The sequence below is a fragment of the Vigna angularis genome, chromosome 9 (genome assembly GCF_016808095.1).
Source record: "Vigna angularis cultivar LongXiaoDou No.4 chromosome 9, ASM1680809v1, whole genome shotgun sequence".
Taxonomy (NCBI): Eukaryota; Viridiplantae; Streptophyta; class Magnoliopsida; order Fabales; family Fabaceae; genus Vigna; species Vigna angularis.
Genome location: NC_068978.1, coordinates 374,199 through 395,228, shown reverse-complemented (window position 1 = coordinate 395,228; position 21,030 = coordinate 374,199). Strand labels below are relative to the sequence as shown.

Genomic DNA, 21,030 nt, shown 5'->3' with positions numbered 1-21,030 from the left:
ACTTATATATATATATATATATATATATATATATATATATATATATAACAATTATTAAATGTGTTAGGTCATTATATTTTATTAGTCAACTTTATAAAGTGATGTGATGTAATTAAGATAAATATGGTTAAGTGTATATTTGTCATGAAAGGTATAGTGCGTAGAGACCAATAATAATTTTAATTTGTTGAAGGGGTCAAATTATAATTATTGAAACTAAAGAATATTAACCATCAAAGGTTATTTAAAAGGTCATAGTCTTCATCTGTGAGCATATCGTATAATTTCTGTTTCTTTCTCTTTATTCCATCAGAAAGGAAAAATCCAGAAAAAATTAAAGGTGCTCTACAAAGGGAAGATCACAGACCAACTTAAGTTATTTTATCATTGTTCTCGATGTCTAATTTAGGTATCGTTCCACTTTATTATTCTAAGAGTATTAGAAACTGATTTGATTGTTTTGATTAAAGGATTTATTAATCATTAATTATTATCTGTAAATCATAAATTCTAACAAAACACAGACGTTGACATTCAACCAGTTTGACTTCGCTGTATTTGGTTGCACTGAAAATGAAAGAAACGAAAATAATAATAACCCAGTGACACCTTTGGCTTAATATGCAAGGTCAGTTTCTCCAAAATGTTGAAATAAACATACCAACTTCGTCACTCAAAGTCCATATTCTCCACAAGTTTCTCTTTTGTTTCACATCACAGTTCCTATAAAGCACAAACTTGTAACATTAAGATTGGTTACTGCTTATCCCTGTATATGTGGGAAAAGGATAGTTGGAGGAAGATTTTTTTTAAATAATAATAGAGTGGTACACTTTTACATTTATTTCACATATATTATAAGAATAAAATAAAGAAGGTAAAATAATTAAAAGAGTAAGTTTTTTATTTTTTTTAAAAAACAAAAAAATTAAAGAGAAAGAATAATATCAAATGTAAAAAATTTATTAATGTAAAAATATATTTTTTCCTTTTTTTTAATGTTTGGACAATAAGTTACAATGGAACCTGGAAAGGGGATGATTTTTAAACATGTGTGAGTGACATGTTTAAACCCTGTTCATCACTAGCTACATGGTTTGATTTAGCAATGCAGAAAAAGAAATGTTTTTTCTTTTGTCGCGTTGTCGTTGAATATTGTGAATCATGCATAGGATTCTTTGTTATGTTTCAAAACATTAAAATTCTTTGTCCTATTAATAATTATATTATTTTAATTGGTTATTAAAATACATTTTTAGTGGTTTTGAAAATTGATTTTGATTAACGAAAAAATATATATATTCTTTTCTATCCTAATAAAACATAAACATTTTTATAAAATACATATGACCAGAGGTTTATGAAATACATAGGTTTATGAAACACATCAACCATCCATCGGAGTGGATTGCGTGTTTAGAGAGAATTGAAAAATCGAAAGAAAACAGAGCAAAAAAAAATCGATCATCAAACCAATTCAACCGAAATATATATATATATATATATATTTATTACATGATTATGATGGTGGTTAATTTTTGGGTGACATAATTGATTTGTTGAATTTAGGAGATACTAATCATTAAGACAATTTACTGAGTTTTTACAATAACTTATGTTGAAAAAAAAGACAATGGATTCATTTTCCATAAGATATAAAGAAGTTATTTTAATATAATATGCGAAGAAATTTATTGAAATAAGTTAAAAAGAGTTATAATATAAACAGTGTGAATCACTACAAGAAAAATGCTTATTACCTTCCAATTTTTTAATGAAAAAATTTTAGCAAAAAATTCTTGCATATTTATTTTTGAAATTTTTTTGGCATGAAATTCATTTGGTTTTTCATATAAAATATAATTGGCAGGAAATATATAGGAATTTTATTATAATTTTTTTTTTCATGAAATACTTGCAAAGTTTTTTGTATAAAATTATTTGCGAAAAGATATTACTTACTATTTTTTCTGCAAAAAAATATTCACAAAAAATACTTACCATTTTTTGTGTAAAATATTTTTAGTAAAGAATATGTATGATTTTTTTTAGAATTATATTTTAAAGGAAATATCTACAATTTTTTGGTGTAAAGTTATTTGCAGAAAATTATACTACTAAAAAATGCACATTTCTTGCTAATTTTTTTGAATTTTTTTTTACTCAATAAATACTTATAGATTTTGTTATGAATATTAATTTGCAGGAAATTGGTAGTAATATTTTGACAAAAGTAATTTGCGAAAAATTCCTGCAAATTTTACTATGATTTTACTTAATAATTATTAATTTTCTCTATTTGGTTTTGCGAATTAAAGAAGTAAGAAAAGTTGCAGGTATTTTAATGTTTTCATGCATAAGTTTTTGGAAAAAAGAAATCGGCAAGTATTATTTATCGATCAAAAATCGTAGGAAAAATGACAGGAAACTCTTTTCGTACAAATTTTTATAAGAAATTTACAAGGAAAATCTCCATAAAATATGAAAAAAATCTTAGTAGTGAATTATATTCACAAAATTTCTCTACAAATTCTTCCAAAATACTCCCACAAAAGTACTTTTCTATTTATAAGGTATATCAAGTGACAATATGAAGGATTGAAAGAATGTCATTCCAGTTTCAACAGAAGCGCCACTGATATTTCCAGAAAAGCATTAAATGAATAAACTAAAAGCTGATTATGATATTTACCAGAAATCCTGCTCATGAAAGACTATTATCTTCCATAGAGTTATGTTAGCCACACATAGCTGCATTGTTTCTATATTCACACTGACTGACACTTTATATAAGAGGTGATGATTACTTGATACTTAATCTGTGTTAAGAAATGGTTTTTAAAGCTTAAATCAATCTTATAAACCGGTTTATAAGATTAGGTTTATATCTATTTATATACTTTAAATTGTACTGATCTCTAATCTAATCGATATATGATTTTCAACAATTTGCACCAAATAACAGACTCAATTTCTAGAGATTCCTGATAGAACCTTTGTTAGGACTCCATATAGCTAATTTACCTTACTGAGTAATTTCTTAATCAAATTCTGCAGGACTCCTTTTTTGAGGCAATTGCATGCTTACTATGTCTTCTCTTGGCAGACTATACATTGATACATCATTTTCTGCATTACCCATTTGCTGATCTTCCAATGTTCTAAGTGTCAAAATATGTGTAGTCTTTTTATTTTTGCGAAACACCAAATATGCAATGCCTCCAATGTACAGTGCCACACCAGAAAATCCTAATATCCCCAGAAATACCTTAGCCACAATTCTTAAGTGAGCATGAAGAAGCAACTTCACAAAGCTAGTCATTAAATAGTATATGTTTATGCCCATGATGAGGGAACCAATGATCCAAGTAACAGCCGAAATCTGCAATTCAAGTGTATATATATATATAGAAAATCATTTATCAGACATGATGCAGAACAACATTTGTAATCAGTGATGTTGGTAATCAATTTTCTATTTTTAAGAACTTTCAAATTTTCTTGTCGTGAAAAAAGTTACCGTGATTGAGTTGACATGTTCTCCCATCTTGATTTTGCTGCTAGTGAACTTGAGGAGCGGAATCAGAGCAAATGGAAGTTCAAATGATAAGATCATCTGACAGCAGACATAGAGGGACTTCAGCACAAACTATGGCATATCCCAAAAGATCAATAGCACTATTATGCACAAGATTTATCCATCACGATCTGACAGAAATTACGGAATACAATCATACAAGAGATTATAAGGGATTTACATCACTCTCTACCCAAAACCTTAAGATCATCGATATCATTCTCTACCTAAAACTTTAAGGTAACAAGTTAATGGAGTCTTTCAATTTTTTCTCATTTCTATTCAACGTGACATTTACATTCACACTTGGATTCCCAACATAAAAACCATGGAGACAAAATAAGAGCAAGGGAATCATACCGATGCAATTATGATGAGCTCTCCAGCTCCAGCAGAGCCACCTATGAGTGCAACAATCAAACTAGGAACAATGGCTATGCAACGGGTTAGCAAATTCCGAATCCATGACTTCAGTCGCAAATCAAGAAATCCCTGAAATGAGATACAGATTAAGGTGAAATGACAAGTAGAAGTAGGTACTCCTTTTACTGCCAAAAGAACAGAAAAAGGGAAAAAAACATCATGCCTGCATGACGTATTGCCCTGCATATGTTCCTGTTATGGTAGAACTTTGACCTGAGGCAAGCAAAGCAATTGCAAATAGTTTTGAACTCCATTTGCCCAAGACATTCTTAGTGTGGACCACATAAAAATATCATCAATGATTTTATCAGCACACTTTCCAACAAAAATGGTACATGAAGCTCAAGAACTAAGTACATATAGTTGTTTTACTTACTCTTAATAAAAAGGAGGCTTTGTTCAAATCCAAATCCTCACAACTTTTCTGATCTTCAGCACTTAAGTTTGAAGAATGGCAAACTGCACCACTTACAGAAATAACGGAAATATTTATGAGGAAGGCCACCATAAGAGCAAAAGCACTTTCTATCATGTAAAATCTGCAAGCCTCCTGTCAAAGATAAGATAATGGAATGATGATTGACATCAGAAACACTTCACGGGAAAGACACAACACCAATGAGATATGAATCTAACTCACATAATGGATTTAAATCCAATCCATATAAGAAAGTGACATCACTCCCTATTTCAAACCTTAAGATATTGGATTTATGGTTAAGTATCTCATTTCTATCGAATGTGAACTTAGACTCACAGATTTCCAAAGAATTCTACCTTCAAAAGTCATGTACCATTGTAAAGATTAATGTTGCTCTATTCAGTAAACTTATCTTAAAAACGATATTAATAACAGTAAAAAAAGTGCAACATCCTTGATGTTTGAAAATTTTATGTCAATATTCTAAGTAGGCCAACATCCTTTCACTTATAATTGGAAATGAATTGATTTGTATGAATATATGCATACAAGCGATAAAATGTTTACTTTGATTCCACGAACTGATCGGGGTATTTTCCTGGAAAGCACCAGAGCTGAGTGGAGGAAGAGATTGTGTCTGAAGCAAATGCATAGTAAACAAAGAAACATAGCACTGATTTAGAGCAAATTACTGAGGGACAGAAGAAAGAAAATGCTGCAGAAGGAAGACAAGAGGAACCCACGGCATAACCATTGCCCCAAGCAGTGAAATTGCTAGACCAGTGGCACCATTCCCATTAAGTTTTGGAACAAATAGACCTGTCACAACTTCTTTGGCCACAGGTTTTGCGTATCCAAGCTCAGCCATAAAGCAACCAGCAATTGCAAATACTAGAAATGCAATGAAGAATTCAAGTTTCCTAACCTGTTAAGAACCCAAGAAAAAGTGCTCAGATTTTTTTCTAGTAAACACTAGTCTTATGGAACATGCAATGTCAATCATTAATTTGTTCAAACCATTGTTGTGCCTATGGAGAAGGTGGTTTACCGGATAGATACAAACATCAATGAGATATGAGCTCAACCATATAAAGAATTGACATTATTGTCTATTCAAAACCTTAAAGCTATGTATTAATGGATCTTTAATCTTATATGGTGTTCTACTTTCTTATTTCTTATTTCTATTCAATGTGGAACTTAATTTCACACTTGGAATTCTAACAAACATTGTCAGATGTCATACAACGTGACAATGGTTTGATAAAGAATGCAGAAAACTACCCCATATTGCTGTAATGCTAAGAGGACCAATGTACTGAGTCCTGTCAGAAGAACACCAATCCAAACAGGTATGTTGAAGAGCATGTTCAATGCAAAGGCCGTTCCAATTACTGCATAGAAAGCCACACAAAAACCCTTAAGATAATGAGTTTACAATTTTTTCTCTACTTTTTCATTTTTATTCAATGTAAAACTCAGACTGAAAGCCTACTGTAGTATAGTATACCTTCAGGAATGTCACAGGCCACAATGGCAATTTCAGCAATCACCCAAAGGATGAAGTTGGGCAGTCGAGAATATTCAGCTCTACAATGCTCAGCTAGATGCATTCCTGAAAATAGAATTTTGAAAATATTGATAACAGAAGAAGGAAAGTTAAAATCCAAACTCATACACGTCAATTTATTCAGTAAAAACCAAAAGATTACTAAATCAAGTACCAGTGACAACCCCTAGATTAGCAGCCATTGTTTGAATTAGAAGAGCAGCACATGATGCCACCAATATGATCCATAGTAACTGAAAGCATCAATGTGACAAAAAAGTAATGTGAAGACTGGAGCATAGGTGTATAACAACCTATTAATTATTCAATAAAACGTAATTGCACTCAAATGACAATTTAAATCTGCAAAATCATCAATCAGAAACCATGACAGAAACAAAAAACCAACCACCTTGGCTACATGAACCTATTTTATTATGTAGAACACAAATATAACGGTTATATTGCTTGTGGGTATCCAAATCCAATGCATGCATACTAAAACATCATAAGCAAAATCAACTACTGTTCAAGATTCTAAATTGGAAACAAATGAACCTAAGCTGAAACAACTGCATGAAACTACACCTCATATTTGTATTGAGCTCCTGATTGAAGATCCGTTTCAACTGCAAGCCATTGTAAAAATATAATTAGCAAATCTATGTCAGCAATTATATATTTCCTTTTATTTCAAAAGAAAGCAATGAATAAGTGATGTTACAGTTTCCAGGGTCGATATATGCAATGGAAACAAGAAATCCAGGCCCCACGTATGCAAATAAGTTTTTCCAGCTTGTTCTCTGCAAAATACAGAAAACCATATACAACTATATTATACCACTAATTAAGAAAAACTTTAATATTCTTTTCAGTTCATAAAATTCCCAGTGAAAAATGATTCTCTTTCTGCACATGTCACGAGTCAAATAATTACTTGGAAGTTTATAAGCAGTGTGTTTGAAACATTCCTTGTCAGAATAAGACATAGAAGCTACAAGCAGCTTCTGAAATGAATATCAGACTAAATTATTCATACAAAACCGATAGAAATTATACTGTGATCACTAATACATACACATTTTAGATTAATCTCAATATCAGACATTGTTCAGTTTTATTTGTATCATCTATAACTAACCGAAACCATAAACATTGTGAGTTTAGATTATGCTAAAACTTCTCTTCAAATTACTATTAAACAGATGAAAACAAACATAATGAAACAGGTGAAATTCTACTACTAGAAATAAGACCAATTTAAAATATATAAATAGATCAAATCTCATTTTAAATACCGATTTTTGAGATTAAATTAAACTTAAACTCCACTTCTTAACTTACTCCAACACTCAAACCAAACAAGAAGAAAAAGTTTAGAACACATTTTCTGTCACATATTTTATACAATTATTTAGGGTCACTCTGATAAGTTCATGTATTCATGGTTAGCTAGTCCTACACGACACAAGAATAATAATCAATACGTCTAGTAGCTGAATCATAAACAAAGACGGGTTCTTCTTAAATACCAAGTCAAATCAAAACCTACTTCGCCCCCTTTATGTCATTCCACATATTCCCAGCTCACGTTATCAGTGTAAGCAAATCAATAGGGCTAAAAAAAATAAACTTTAGCATTAACATATAAGCAGAGAATAAAGCATCCAATCCAAAACAACAAACGTTAATCTCAAACATATAAAGCCATATTCGGCTATGTCCTACACGATTTTTCAAATCCATAAAGCAACCAAGAACATTATGCAGAGTTAACCAGTAAGATTAGAAGGGCCATTGAAACTGACATCAGGTACGACAATTTGATCAGAGTCTGGATTCTCGATCAACGGCGCATTGGACAAGCTTCTGTTACCAGTGGTGGCAATGAATTGAGGGTGCCCAGAAGATGAACCTGTCACACTCATATTTTCTTCTGCAGCCAAAACTCCAAAAGAGACGAAAAGTCTTCAACATGAATACATGTTTATAGATACTTTTGGTGACCAAAAAGGAAGTTTGTGGAATGAAACGTAGAATAGCATATGATTGAAAGTAGAATTTGCGAAGTGAGAGAGGTATGTGTATGCATAAAACAACAGATGATGATGACAGAAAAGGAAGTGTAGCTGTTTTTTGTTAGAAACCAGAAAAATGGTTCCTTATGCACAACGAAAACTCTTATATATGCAGAACAAACTACTTCTCAAATAGCTACCTGCTCCCACTTATATTAGGAATTCACATTTTATATTTTAACCATTTAATGTATTCATATTTTGAAAAAGTAAAAATTAACATGCATATGTAGCGTAATCAATGATACATTATATTTATGAATATAAAAGTCATGAAACCTTTGATACATAATGTTACGATTCCGAGCTGTCTATTCACCGTATATATAAGGTATTGTTTATTCACCGTATATATAAGGTATTGTTGGCTTTTATATCTTCTTCGGGTGTCTACGAAATATTATTCACTTTTAAATCTTATTTGTTGATGTATTTTGATTTCAAATTGATCAAAATAATACAGTTAAGGTTAATCATTGTATGAGATGTTATTTATTTTGGAGGTAGAAATGATATCACCCTACATTTTTACATTTATTTAACATAGAATATAAAGAAAAAAATGATCATAAAAGTATAAATTTTTACATTTATAAAATAAAAAAGTAAAAAATAAAAAAGATAATGTTAAATAAATTTGAAAATTTAGATAGGTCATAGAATATTTTTCTTTTGATAGTATAACTTTATCACAATTTTATTCTTAAAAAACATTTTAAAAAAAAGTATTTAAATTATATTTAACTTCAACTAGATAATATATTTTTATTGAGTATGTAGTAACATTATATTTTTATTGAATGATAATATAAAAAAAGCTTCAAAGTTATATATTCTTTCTTTAAGGAAAAAAAAACAGACACTTATTATTATTATCAATAAATAAAAAAAGTCAATACATTTGCTAGATAATTAAGTCATTGAGTTTTTTGTATTTTCCTGAAATCCTGTCCTTTTATGAAAAACAAATTTTCTAAAGATAAGATTTTCTGTAATTGCTTATGTGAAAAGAGACGTTAACCTCTGATTATTGGTTTAAAAATATTGCTGACTTTTGTGATTATAATGTTGTTATATTTATATTATTAAAATTTGAATGAATTAAACAATGACATAGTCTTAGTGGCCCTTCAAGTGTGAGAAGTATATAATTAAAGTAACAGCAGCACCTAATAATAATATCCTACCTATGTGCTGCTATTCTTTATTACAGTCGCCATCTTCTCTCTTTATTTTATTTCTAAATTCCATATATCTCGTTTTTTTTTTCTATTTTATTTATCAAAGTCAACGTAAACTTCTGTTTCCTAGCATTAAATATTCTAAATTCTACTCTATCTTTTGCATAAATATTAAATTATCAAATAATTTGTAAAACTTAGAAAATTACACTTAGATAATTTTATAAAATGTAAATAAGAGTTGAATTAAATTTAAAATTTATTTTTAATATAATATCAAAGTTACGTGTTAAAATATTTTAAATAGAATTTTTTTCTTAATGTATCATTTGTTATCAAGATATTTGTTATATATATATATATATATATATATATATATATATATATATATATATATATATATATATATATATATATATATATATATATATATATATATATATATATATTAATTTTGATTTTCTTACTCTTAAAATTATATGTTGATTTCTTCGTCAAGTGATAAACTCAAAATTATTACGTGCATATTTATATATTGTATGATAGTAATATTTATTATTTTTTTCCACTTATCTAGGGTTTTTGGTTATCAGATTAAATACAAATATTCTTACATATCTAATCTACCTCATCACATAGTGATCTTCTCACAAGTTTATTTTAATGGCATGGGTATGTTCACATGTTATGGACATTATCAACCCATTCTCACAATCTAACACTATCATTTTAGTGATGGCGTATGCATGGCATGCCACATGATAACACTTCTTGTGTCTATCTAAAAGAAAAAGGCCAAAATAATATTCGTTTTTCCTCAAACGGTAATTCATCATTTATTTTGAAAATACGTTTCATATTGAAATTAAAACAAAAAAAAAGTATTAATAAATTTTCAATTTTTGTAAATCTTGTCTTCTTTATTTACTTCATTGAAACTTATATGATCACTATATCTAAAAATGAGCATGCCTATTTAATTATTTAATTAATCATGAGCTAATTTAAAGTTTGTCTAACAAAATCTGACAAAAGGATATTTTTGACATTTTCCACTGGGAGGAAGAAAACGTGGGTGCAGAAAGAGAAAATAAAAATTAGAAATTGTGACCCAAAAGAAATTTTAGCAAGCCCTAATCCAAAAGGATATTAGAATTATTACAGGTTCTTTCTAACTGCACCACCACCAGTTGCATATATATATATATATATATATATATATATATATATATGTGTGTGTGTGTGTGTGATTCATATAACCAATTAATAATCGTCTTCTTTATGTATGTCGTACGATGTGTATATACATTTTATGGATTCTTAATTTTCTCTCTAAAACAACATTAATTTTCTCCCTAAAATTAATTTTTAGAACACTTGTCACCAAAATAAACATGATAATAAAATAAATTTCACAGTATTTTTTTTTAAATAATATATTTGTTTTATTTTTATATTTTATTAAAATCATATAAAATATTTTTTCCGTGAATGGTATATTATAGTTTATTATAAGATTCTATTTATTACATAGAAAATATTGTCAGTATTGTTTATTGAAAAATATTTTACTTTTTTTCATTAAATAGTTTGAAATATACATATAATTTAAATTTAACCATAATTTTTAAAAATAATTTGGAAATAAAAAACATACTTAACGCGAAAAATAAAAAACTCTAATAATGGATTACACAAAAGTTTAATTTTAAAAATTTCTATTTATGATAAACCCTTAATAATTATAATAACTTATTTTTAATTTTCTTATTTATATTTTGAAAATCATCTCGAAAAGTTTCATAATAATGTATTTATTTTTAAATTCCTGTTCTAATATAATAAAATTTAAACAAACTTCGTTGAAACGTTAGTCTGTTTTGTAGTTTGTACGTAAGTAAACAAATCAAACAATTACACAATCTTTTATTTTATTTTTTTCCAATGTTGTTTAGAAGTAGGTTTGAGTCCAAATTTGACATTACTACTGAATATAAAAGCATTGATAATTTAAGAAAGTGACAAGAATTTGAATTTTTCAGTGGAGATAGAATTCAGAAGTTAAGAATAATTGAAGAGCAGATAAATAAAAGGTTTAATGTCGTATTTTTACCCAAAATTTCAAATAGGTCCTTTTCTTTTTCGGTATCTCAATTGAGTCCTTATTTTTGTAAAATTAAATTAAATAGGACCTTTTCGTCAAATTGAAATGACGTCGTTAAGAAGGGTATGCTGACACTGCCAACATACCCTTCTTAATAGCGTCATTTCAATTTGACGGAAAGGTCTTATTTGATTCAATTTTACAAAAATAAAGACTCAATTGAGATGCCGAAAAAGAAAGAGACCTATTTAAAATTCTGGGTGAAAATATGGACCTATTGAGACATTAAACCTAAATAAAATCTTGAAGCTTCTTCTTCTATGTGGCAATCTATGCTTCTTCCATCATTCCATCTTCTACCACTTTCAGTCACCATCTTCAACCTTACACCTATATCCATTCAACAAATTTTCGTCTTATAATGTATGTTTTAAATACTTTCATATCATTATTTTAAAAATGTTATGTCTTTTTAAAGTATAATTATTTATATTTTTTAAAAACTCTAATAATGACGTGGAGAAATCATTGCGTCATGTTTCAATTATAGAATCAAGGTTATTTGTTCATTGTATAACAATTCACAGGTATTCTCTTCTTCATTGTTTATTACTTGTCATAGTTAGAATTTGAAATAAGTTCAAAAAAGAATGTTGGACAAATGATTACATACACAATATATTATATATACACTTCCTTCCTTTCCAAATTATAATTAGTTTATTTTAAATGATAGAATTACTACATTTAAACTTGTATTTAACATAGATGTAAATGAAAAAAAATAATATTATAAGTTTATTATAATATTTCGTGTGTTTTAGTTTTGTTATCTTAATTTTGAAAGCATCCAAAGAAAAGTAATATATAATATATAATAATTATCAGAAAGACTTCGTCATAACCAATCATCAAACAATCTTCTTGGCGTGTGTTTTCATGTTTTAAATTATTGTTTTTCTTCAAACGAAAGGGTCAGAATGAATGAAATACTGTATAGTCAGAAAATAAATCTTTTTTAGTTAATTTGAATAGTGATAAAAGGACATATGTTTATATTTATTTAACATATATTATAAAAATAATTTTTTCTATTTAAAAAAAGAATAAAAATCAGAAGAAGATAATATCAAATAAAAAAAATTATTTATATCAAAATATTATTGCTAACTAAACTATGTGCTTGCTTCATTTGTTTTATCAGACATATGAAACGACCAAACATTTGTTGATTTCGACATAAGTGAAATTTGCTGACATGGGAGACACGACACAAGGATCAGGATCACACTGTATGATATCATAATCCTTTCAAAACTCCCACAGAAAAAAATCACTTTTTCACTGAAAACTTATTAAGTTAATATAATATATATAAGTTATTGGCGTGTGGGACTTTCATACTGATACTATATTTCTTTCTATTTCTCTTCCCTAATACCTTCAATCATTGCAGTACTATAATATATATGTCTGCTTACTTTTCACACAAATCTCGGGATAAGACTTCTGTCTTATAATTCGTTGCTTTTTTTATACAACACATACTATTTCCATCCCAATAATCTAATTCATTATACAACCCAACTTTTCTTCAAACAATCCAAAATTTCCTACAGCTGATACATTTAGAGTGATTCTTCCTACACCTCACTGCCTTCATCTGCACCCTCAATTTTACTTTTTTACTCTTTATTAACAAAAAGTCAAAAATTAATACCGCACTTCGAAGTGCGTTTTAATTAATTTTTTCCTAACCGCACTTCTCCTAACCGCACTTCGAAGTGCGTTTCCTATTTTAATTAATTGTTTCCTAACCGCACTTCGAAGTGCGTTTTAATTAATTGTTGCACTTTAAATCCAAAATAATATTTAACATTACATATAATAATTATTATTTAATTCAATAAACAATTTAATAATTATTTCAATTTCATAAAAAATTAAAAAACTTAAATAAAATTAAATACATAATATATAATATATTAAGAAAATAATAATATGTTAAAAAATAACAAATTCAACAAAATTTAACAAACAAATAAAATAATTCAAAATATATTAAAACAAAACATTTTATTTAACAACTAACATAAAAAATTAAATTTATTATACTAACCTAATAAAAATAAAACCTAATAAAATAAATATATACTAACCTAATAAAAAAATTAAAAAACTAAACCCTAAAAATCTAACGCACTTCGAAGTGCGGTTTGTCTCAGCCGTAGATCGAAATGCGGTGGGATCTCCGTGCTTTACGCATTTTGAACTGCGGTGGTGGGTTTGTGCTTTCCGCAGATCGAACTGCGGTTTCTCTGTGAAGGGTATCATTGGTTTTGGAGGTGCAGGAGGAAGTTGCCGCAGTTCAAAATGCGGTTTCTCTGTGAAGGGTATCATTGGAATTAAAATATGTTTTGGAGGTGCAGGAGGAAGACCGTGAGGTGCAGGGAGAATCACTCATACATTTAACATATCATATACTAAAAGTATATTTTATATATATATATATATATATATATATATATAAGTTGATCGAGATGAGATCTTTTCTTTGATACCGTCTTCCAACTTCAAGTATTTCTCTTTTGTTTTACATTTTCTTACCATTCGATCAATTTGAGATATACTTGCAACACTAAAGTTAAGTGTCAAATAATATTAATAATAAATATAACCAACTTATTACAAGATACAACAAATTTATAAATAGATTTTAAGATGTGTTTCATGTTAATATTAACTTAATTATGATTTAATTGATAATGATTTTACTCTCACAATAGTGATCCGACAACGGATAAAATACAATATTCACATAAATGTCGTTAGGAAAGGCTTTCATCATGGGCTCTGATACCATGTTAAGAAATGAGTTTTAAGCCTAACTTAGTCACACAAAATCGATTTGGATGATGAGATTTGCACCAATTTATATATTATAATTTAGTCTTATCTCTAGTTGACGTGGAACTTCCAACACCAATCACTGAGATTCCTTTGAAACTATAGACAGAAAGAACCGTAATTCTTAAACTGATAAACTGTTATACTAATATATATAGATAGATATATAATTTTGTTGATGATAATATAGTTGAGGCAGGGATAAGTTAGGTGGGTGTGTTGTGGAAAATGAGAATGATGATATGGTATTGTGTCTGTACATAGGCAAGTTGGCAAGTTGAGTTGAGAATGATATATGGTGTTGAGTTGCACAAGTAGTCGATGGAGGAGAAGGGAAAATGCAGTATTATTTAGAGCCTCATCTTGAGAGAAAAAGTGAGTATGATCTGAGTCAGCTGATGGTACGTTGTAGTATGTGGAGGACCCCCAAATAAAAGTACAACACTCTTCCTACAAACACACATTTCCTTCTCCACACTTTTCTCAAAAGGGACAACTTCTAATGTACCCTCCACTGTCATTCCGCAACAATAAAACCAAACATGTTCAATTCAATGTCCTTTTCCAGGTCTTTTCTAGTGGTAGCAAAATCACCAATCCGGTGTAAGTCCGGTCTCATATTGATAAGTTAAAAAGGATAATGATACTGATGATGTTAAAATATTATTAAAATATTTTCAAATATCATTATTTTTACGATGATTTGACTTTTTTTGAAAAAAATTAATCATTGATTCAAGTGCGCAAATTGGTTTACTTAAACAATTCAGCAATAGTATAGAAGTTCTAAATTTACCTTGTGGATTGATTGGTGGATATAACTAATTATATTTTAGGGTTCAACTTCGGCGCCGAACCAATGACGTTTATTTGTGTTTGTTTGGTAGCAAGCAGCGGCGCCGCGCGTTTTATCATATGGATAAAGCGGTCCAAACACCCCCTTTAATTTTTATGTTTAAAGTTTTCAAAAGCATGCAGATTTATAGTATTTGAAATCATTTTCTAAAGTTTTAGAAAATATTCAAAAATTATAAAATTAAATTTAATATATTTTTTAAGATATTAATAGTAAATTATTCTAATTTCAAATCGATAATACTCTTCAGTTAACTGGCCTTTTTACTGGTGACTTGGGTCATTATTTTGGATTGAACTTTTGACATTTAATAGCTCAGTTATCAACTTACATTATGAAAATTACATGTCATAGTTTTAGTATAACATCAATCACACAACCTTATATTGTGTCACATATAATCAAAATATTATCACTTTTTAATGAGTTGTAAAATTAAAATTGTTCCATCCAAACGCAAAATCACTTTTCAAAGTGAAAAACCATGCCTTTATTTTCCATAATTTGCGAGATTAATGTTGCAATTTAGCTACTATTTGTAGTTCAATCACGATCACAAACTCCAAATATATGTACATGGTATGGTATGAAATAAAACATAAAAACAGTTAAAATAGGTAAAAACTAATTGTTGCTATCACCCTGCCAGCTCCAAACAACGTCTTTCAGAGACGGTCTTATTTGTTCCTCACACAGTTTAATATACTCCAAAGTGTCGCCGGCAGACTTCGAAAACTCAACCACCGCCACCTCCGGCGCCACCTCGAAAACCTCCACCGTCATCCCCAACTTCCCCTTCCTCCCCTCTTCCGCCCCCTGCATCCTCACCACGAACTCCTTCTTCCCCGTCACTTTAAAATTCAGCTTCTTTGCAGCAGCCTCCACCTTCGCCATCACCGCCGAAGCCGAAAATTTACAGATGAACATAGACGGCGACCGCTTCCTCGTCTCAAACAAACTCCTGAGATCAAACCCGTGCGACAAGGACGAGATTATCTCAAACGCATTGTAAAACGGCCTCGCGGGCTTCCTCATCGAGACCTCGTCCTCGTTGTTGTACACGTCTTCGAAATCAATGTTGTCTTCTACCTCGGATTCCTTAATCGAAAAGGCAATGGGTCTCATGAACCCGAATTGAAACCAGGGATCCTTCATTATATCGGGAATGGAATACCTCTTGGCAGGATCAGCAACGAGGAGATTCGAAATGAGATTCTTGGCCTGCGACGAAACCCATTCGGGTAATTCATACTGAGCTCTGAACGCTTTTCGGTAGATTCTCATAACGTTCTCACCTTGGAAGGGTAAATAGCCGCAGAGCAAGGCGTAAAGAATTACCCCACAGGACCATATATCAGCCTTTGAACCGTCGTAGCCCTTTTTCTTCAGAACCTCCGGCGCCACGTAAGCAGGGGTCCCACACGGCGTTAATAGCATGCCGTCGGCGCGGCGCTGCTCCGGCAGCGCCGAGAGTCCAAAGTCGGAGACTTTGAGGTCCTCGTTCTGGTCCAAGAGGAGATTCTCCGGCTTGAGGTCGCGGTGGGTGACGCCACGGCTGTGGCAGTAGTCGACGGCGCTGACGAGTTGCTGGAAGTACTTTCTGGCGAGGTCTTCGGAGAGTTTTCCTTTGTTGACTTTGGTGAAAAGCTCGCCGCCCTTAACGTATTCCATGACGAGGAAGATTTTTCCTTTGGTGGCCATGACTTCCTTGAGTTGAACGATGTGGGGATGCCGCACCAGTTTCATGACAGAAACCTCGCGCTTGATCTGCTTCACCAGTCGCTCTTTCTTCAGCTTCTCTTTCTTTATGACCTTGACGGCGACGTTGTCGTTGGTGACGAGGTTTCTGCCGTAGTAGACCTTCGCGAAGTTTCCCTGCCCCAGCACCCGCCCCATCTCGTATTTACTGAAAATTATGTTTCTGGGGTTTGCTTGGTCGGATTCGTTCTGCGGATCCATGGGAGGAATGGTGGGAAGAATTTGGAAATGTATTGATCAGAATGCAACTAATTGGGCCAGGAGAGGATGAACATTGTGAATTGGCAGAGATGGGAAGAACCCAGATGAGAAAGATTGATGCTTTTGAGGAATATGGTGTCCGAGGGACATACCAAGTTCCGAAGAAAGCATTCAGAGGGGTTGAAAATCTTCATGGTGCATGTATGATGAAGAAGAAGAATACCCAGTAGAGTGACAGATGAAACGTGAAGCAGAAGAAGGAAATTTTGGTGGATAAGGCTGAGATTGAGAAGTTGTTGAAAAGAGGAATGAGAGAAATGGAGAAGAGAAGGTGTGAGAATGGCAGAGAAGAGGAAATATCCTGAAAACCTAAATATGGAGAAATCTAACAGTAACGTTAGAGGTGGAGCTGACGTGGGGATCTAACCCAATTCCATTACCTTTTCTTCTACTCTTTTAATTATATTTTTTTAGTCTTATCTCAAACAAATATCATATAATTAAGTAATTATAAATTATTTACTTGAGATGTTTTTTCTCTGATAAAATAAAGTATATTCTTATCAAATAGTAGTTCATTTATGCTTTTATTTAACGTAATTATTCTGATTTTTTCATTTTCAACTGAAGTCGGAAATAAATTAATACCATTTAAACACATGCAGTCTTTATTTCAATATAATAAACAATGTTTGTTTCACCCAAAAATTCAAAATTTATCTAAATAGCATATTCTGTGAAATATTTATACTTTTTTTTTCAGTTCAATCGAATTTTAAATTGTGTTATTTTTTGTAATTGTTTTAAAAGAATCTATTATTTTTTGAATAAAAAATAAAAAATCAATTTGTCGAACGAATAACCAAATTTTAACTTATTTTTCAACTGCTTTCTTCTAAATCATAGTTCCAAATTTAGTTTTTGAGAAACTGAATTCTCACTTGTTTTAATCTGTTTCGTTCCAATCACAGTTTAAAATTTGGTTTTTAAAAACTGAATTTTAACCTTAAAAAAACGAATAAATATATAGTATAATACGTTATCTAGTAATTTTTTTAGCCCATTTATAGTATTTGGGTAAAATAATCCATTATTTTATTTTAATATAGCTTTTCAATTTCCATCAACCTAAATAACACGCACTCTTGTCTTTATTTAAGATTTTTAAAAATTCTTGTTCACCTAAACCATAGGTTGGTATTTCCATTTATTCCATTTCCTTTATTTTATTCCTTCTTTTTGGTTCATACAAATAAAGTGTTGGATGTGTGGATGAGCTTAGAATAATGTAGTGAAGGGAAATATTATTAATTTTTTCAAGACAAAATATTATTAACTTTTTCAAGAGAAAATATTATTAAATTTTTCAAGACAAAATATTATTAATTTTTCAAGAAAAAATATCATTAATTTGTTCTTTGAATAATGTCCCAATGGAGTGATAAAAAATTTAGTTTATTGATCAATTTGTTCTCTATTAATTGGATCAATTTGGTGTTATTTTGTTGCTACGTAATCTCGCAATTAATCAACTACTTAATTAATTAATCAATTAAATGATTATAATTAAATGATGGAATGAAAGTGGGAAAGTTAGAGAAAAGTGGGACCCATCTTGCTGACGTGTGTTTGAGTCGATTACAGCTAATGAAACTGCATAAAGCTAGCCCATGAGTGTCACTTCAATGCAATAATACCTAATATTATTATTTTATTATAGGGATTCTTAAATTTAATATTTGAATTCTAAGAATTATGATTTTAAGAGTAAAACATGTTTAATTATGATAATTAAAAGTTATAAAAACTAAAATATGAATACAAAAGTATAATGTGTAACTTTATTATTAGAGTAAAATTTGAAAATAGATTTTCTTTTGTTATGCTCACGTACCATATAACATCGTTTTCAATTTTCAATGGCTACCATAATAGATAATCATATCATATACAAAACCACCAAACATTGATTTGGTTTGACATCCGCAACTTATCATTACTTCACAATTTTTTAATATGATAAGTGATATTTATATACCAATTCATACATTATCTTATAAAATTGAGAAAAATCATTATAAGATATAATAAATGATGACAAAAGGACAAGGACTAAGATTATTATGTTATTGTATGATATCTGAGAATTCGACTTACAATTAATCAGATTGACTTAAACCAGATTGGGTGAGAAAGTAATCAGAAACTGTACTGCTAAGCTCAAGCCTTATCTCATGAAGGCAGTGGATAGTAAGAAGACAGTGGTTCGTTTTACATGCAATACTCTATCAGATAAACTGTTATAGCTAATTCATGATATTCTTCCTTAGTGTTAATTTGGCTTCATATTGGAAACCATGGAACAAATTTAGCTTATGTATGCAAGTTCTCTAGAACCTTGCTGCGACTGTTGTTTCATTAGTATGTTTTCTAAAAGAATCACCTAAAAACTAATTCTTTGAGAAAGCATATGGTGCTCAATGCTTTGTAAAAGAAAGAATTACTGAAAAAGAGCATTTAACATTAGGAATAAGAAATTAGGAAAAGGAAAATTGTGAAACAAAGTCAGATTTTTTGCAGGAAGGAGGGTTAGGGGTTTAAATAACCAAATTTAGCTAAGTCTATGATTAAATGATTTTAATAATTCAAAAACATGCTCAAAAGGAATAGGCGTACTAAAACTCAAGTAGGAAATGAACAGCTGTCAACCATGTCATCTGTGTCCATTTATTCATGGAAGAAGCTTTGATCAAATTCCAGCAGAGAAAAATAACCACTCCATTGCTAATAAGCCAGGAATTTACCATCAAAACATTGTTTCTCACTCAAGCTGTTTTTGTGTCTAATAGCATTCATTCTTGATGGCATCTATTTCTATTTTATTTATATCTTCATATTTATTGTTATTTGCAACAAGCTGTTGCTTGATTTTGTCTGGGTTAGATTCATGTTAGGATTGGTTGTGTTTGCAATGCTTTAGGTTCAGGAAGCTGAGAACAAGCTTAATGTTCCTAATGTTGCAAAGGAACAACCGCATGATGTAAATTATTTTCTACTCTTCTCAATTAGTTATTTTTATTTTAAAATTTTCCTTGGAAATACAATTCCAAGGCTTGCTTCGTTAAAGCACAAGTCAACATTAGTGCAGTATTAAACTTTATCTCATTCTTAATTAGGAAACAAAGGGTCATGAACCTGATGTTACTAGTAAGAGAGAGGTCCAAATTTTGGATGATACACAGTCAAACGGAAGGGCCATTCTGGATGGTGAAGTTATAAAAAGAACTGGTTCAAAAAGGAAATCATATTCTGAAATTTCCATGAAACCAAAAATTTCAAGTGTTTATGTCAGGACCAAAGCATCTGAAACCACCCTTGTAAGACTCTTTACATACATTTCCTATGAGGCATAGTAAATAGCATAAAATATTAGGAGTAACTGTTTGAGAGGTTTTTCATTGGATGTGGTTTCAGATTGTGAAAGATGGGTACCAGTGGAGGAAATATGGGCAGAAGGTGACCAGAGATAACCCTTGTCCAAGAGCAATTTCAAATGCTCTTTTGCTCCAAGCTGCCCTGTAAAAAAGAAGGTGCAAAGAAGATTGGATGATCAATCTGTTCTAGTGGCTACTTATGAAGGGGAGCACAACCATCCCCAAGCTTCTTCACAAATGGAGGCAACATCAGGTTCTGGGCGTAGTGTGACCCTTGCTTCAGTGCCTTGTGCAGCTGCCACTCCAACACTAATTACCCTTGACTTGACAAAATCTAAGAGCAGCAACGATTCCAAGAGCACGAAAACTAAAGTAGATACACCTAAAGTGCAGCAGGTTTTGGTGGAACAGATGGCAACTTCTTTGACCACGGATCCTAATTTCAGAGCAGCACTTGTTGCTGCCATCTCAGGAAGATTGTTGCACATATAATTGAATGGAATTTGGTTGGTAAGCTAATTTAGTGTCAATGTTTAAGTAT

The 21,030-nt window shown here is 30.4% G+C and overlaps 3 protein-coding genes across 3 annotated transcripts; 1 reads left to right on the top strand and 2 right to left on the bottom strand.

Annotated features, from left to right (window-relative positions):
• Positions 1-2,660: 2,660 nt before the first annotated feature.
• LOC108320488 (metal transporter Nramp6) lies at positions 2,661-8,167 on the bottom strand. Its single transcript, XM_017551911.2, has 13 exons — positions 7,779-8,167; positions 6,695-6,773; positions 6,559-6,599; positions 6,146-6,224; positions 5,932-6,036; positions 5,706-5,815; positions 5,165-5,346; positions 4,989-5,058; positions 4,377-4,550; positions 4,164-4,268; positions 3,938-4,069; positions 3,521-3,616; positions 2,661-3,382 (listed from the first exon to the last, which is right to left on the bottom strand). Exons 1-13 carry the CDS (start codon positions 7,896-7,898, stop codon positions 3,041-3,043), a joined length of 1,635 nt encoding a protein of 544 aa, XP_017407400.1. The 5' UTR covers positions 7,899-8,167; the 3' UTR covers positions 2,661-3,040.
• Positions 8,168-15,562: 7,395 nt separating this feature from the next.
• LOC108320609 (CBL-interacting serine/threonine-protein kinase 5) lies at positions 15,563-17,709 on the bottom strand. Its single transcript, XM_017552076.2, has one exon. It carries the CDS (start codon positions 17,053-17,055, stop codon positions 15,721-15,723), a length of 1,335 nt encoding a protein of 444 aa, XP_017407565.1. The 5' UTR covers positions 17,056-17,709; the 3' UTR covers positions 15,563-15,720.
• On the top strand, positions 17,145-20,637 carry LOC108320437 (WRKY transcription factor 18-like). The gene is made up of 5 exons (XM_052868609.1): positions 17,145-17,281; positions 19,238-19,319; positions 20,036-20,095; positions 20,232-20,432; positions 20,530-20,637. The coding sequence occupies exons 1-5, from the start codon at positions 17,145-17,147 to the stop codon at positions 20,635-20,637; spliced, it is 588 nt and encodes a 195-aa protein (XP_052724569.1).
• Positions 20,638-21,030: the final 393 nt, after the last annotated feature.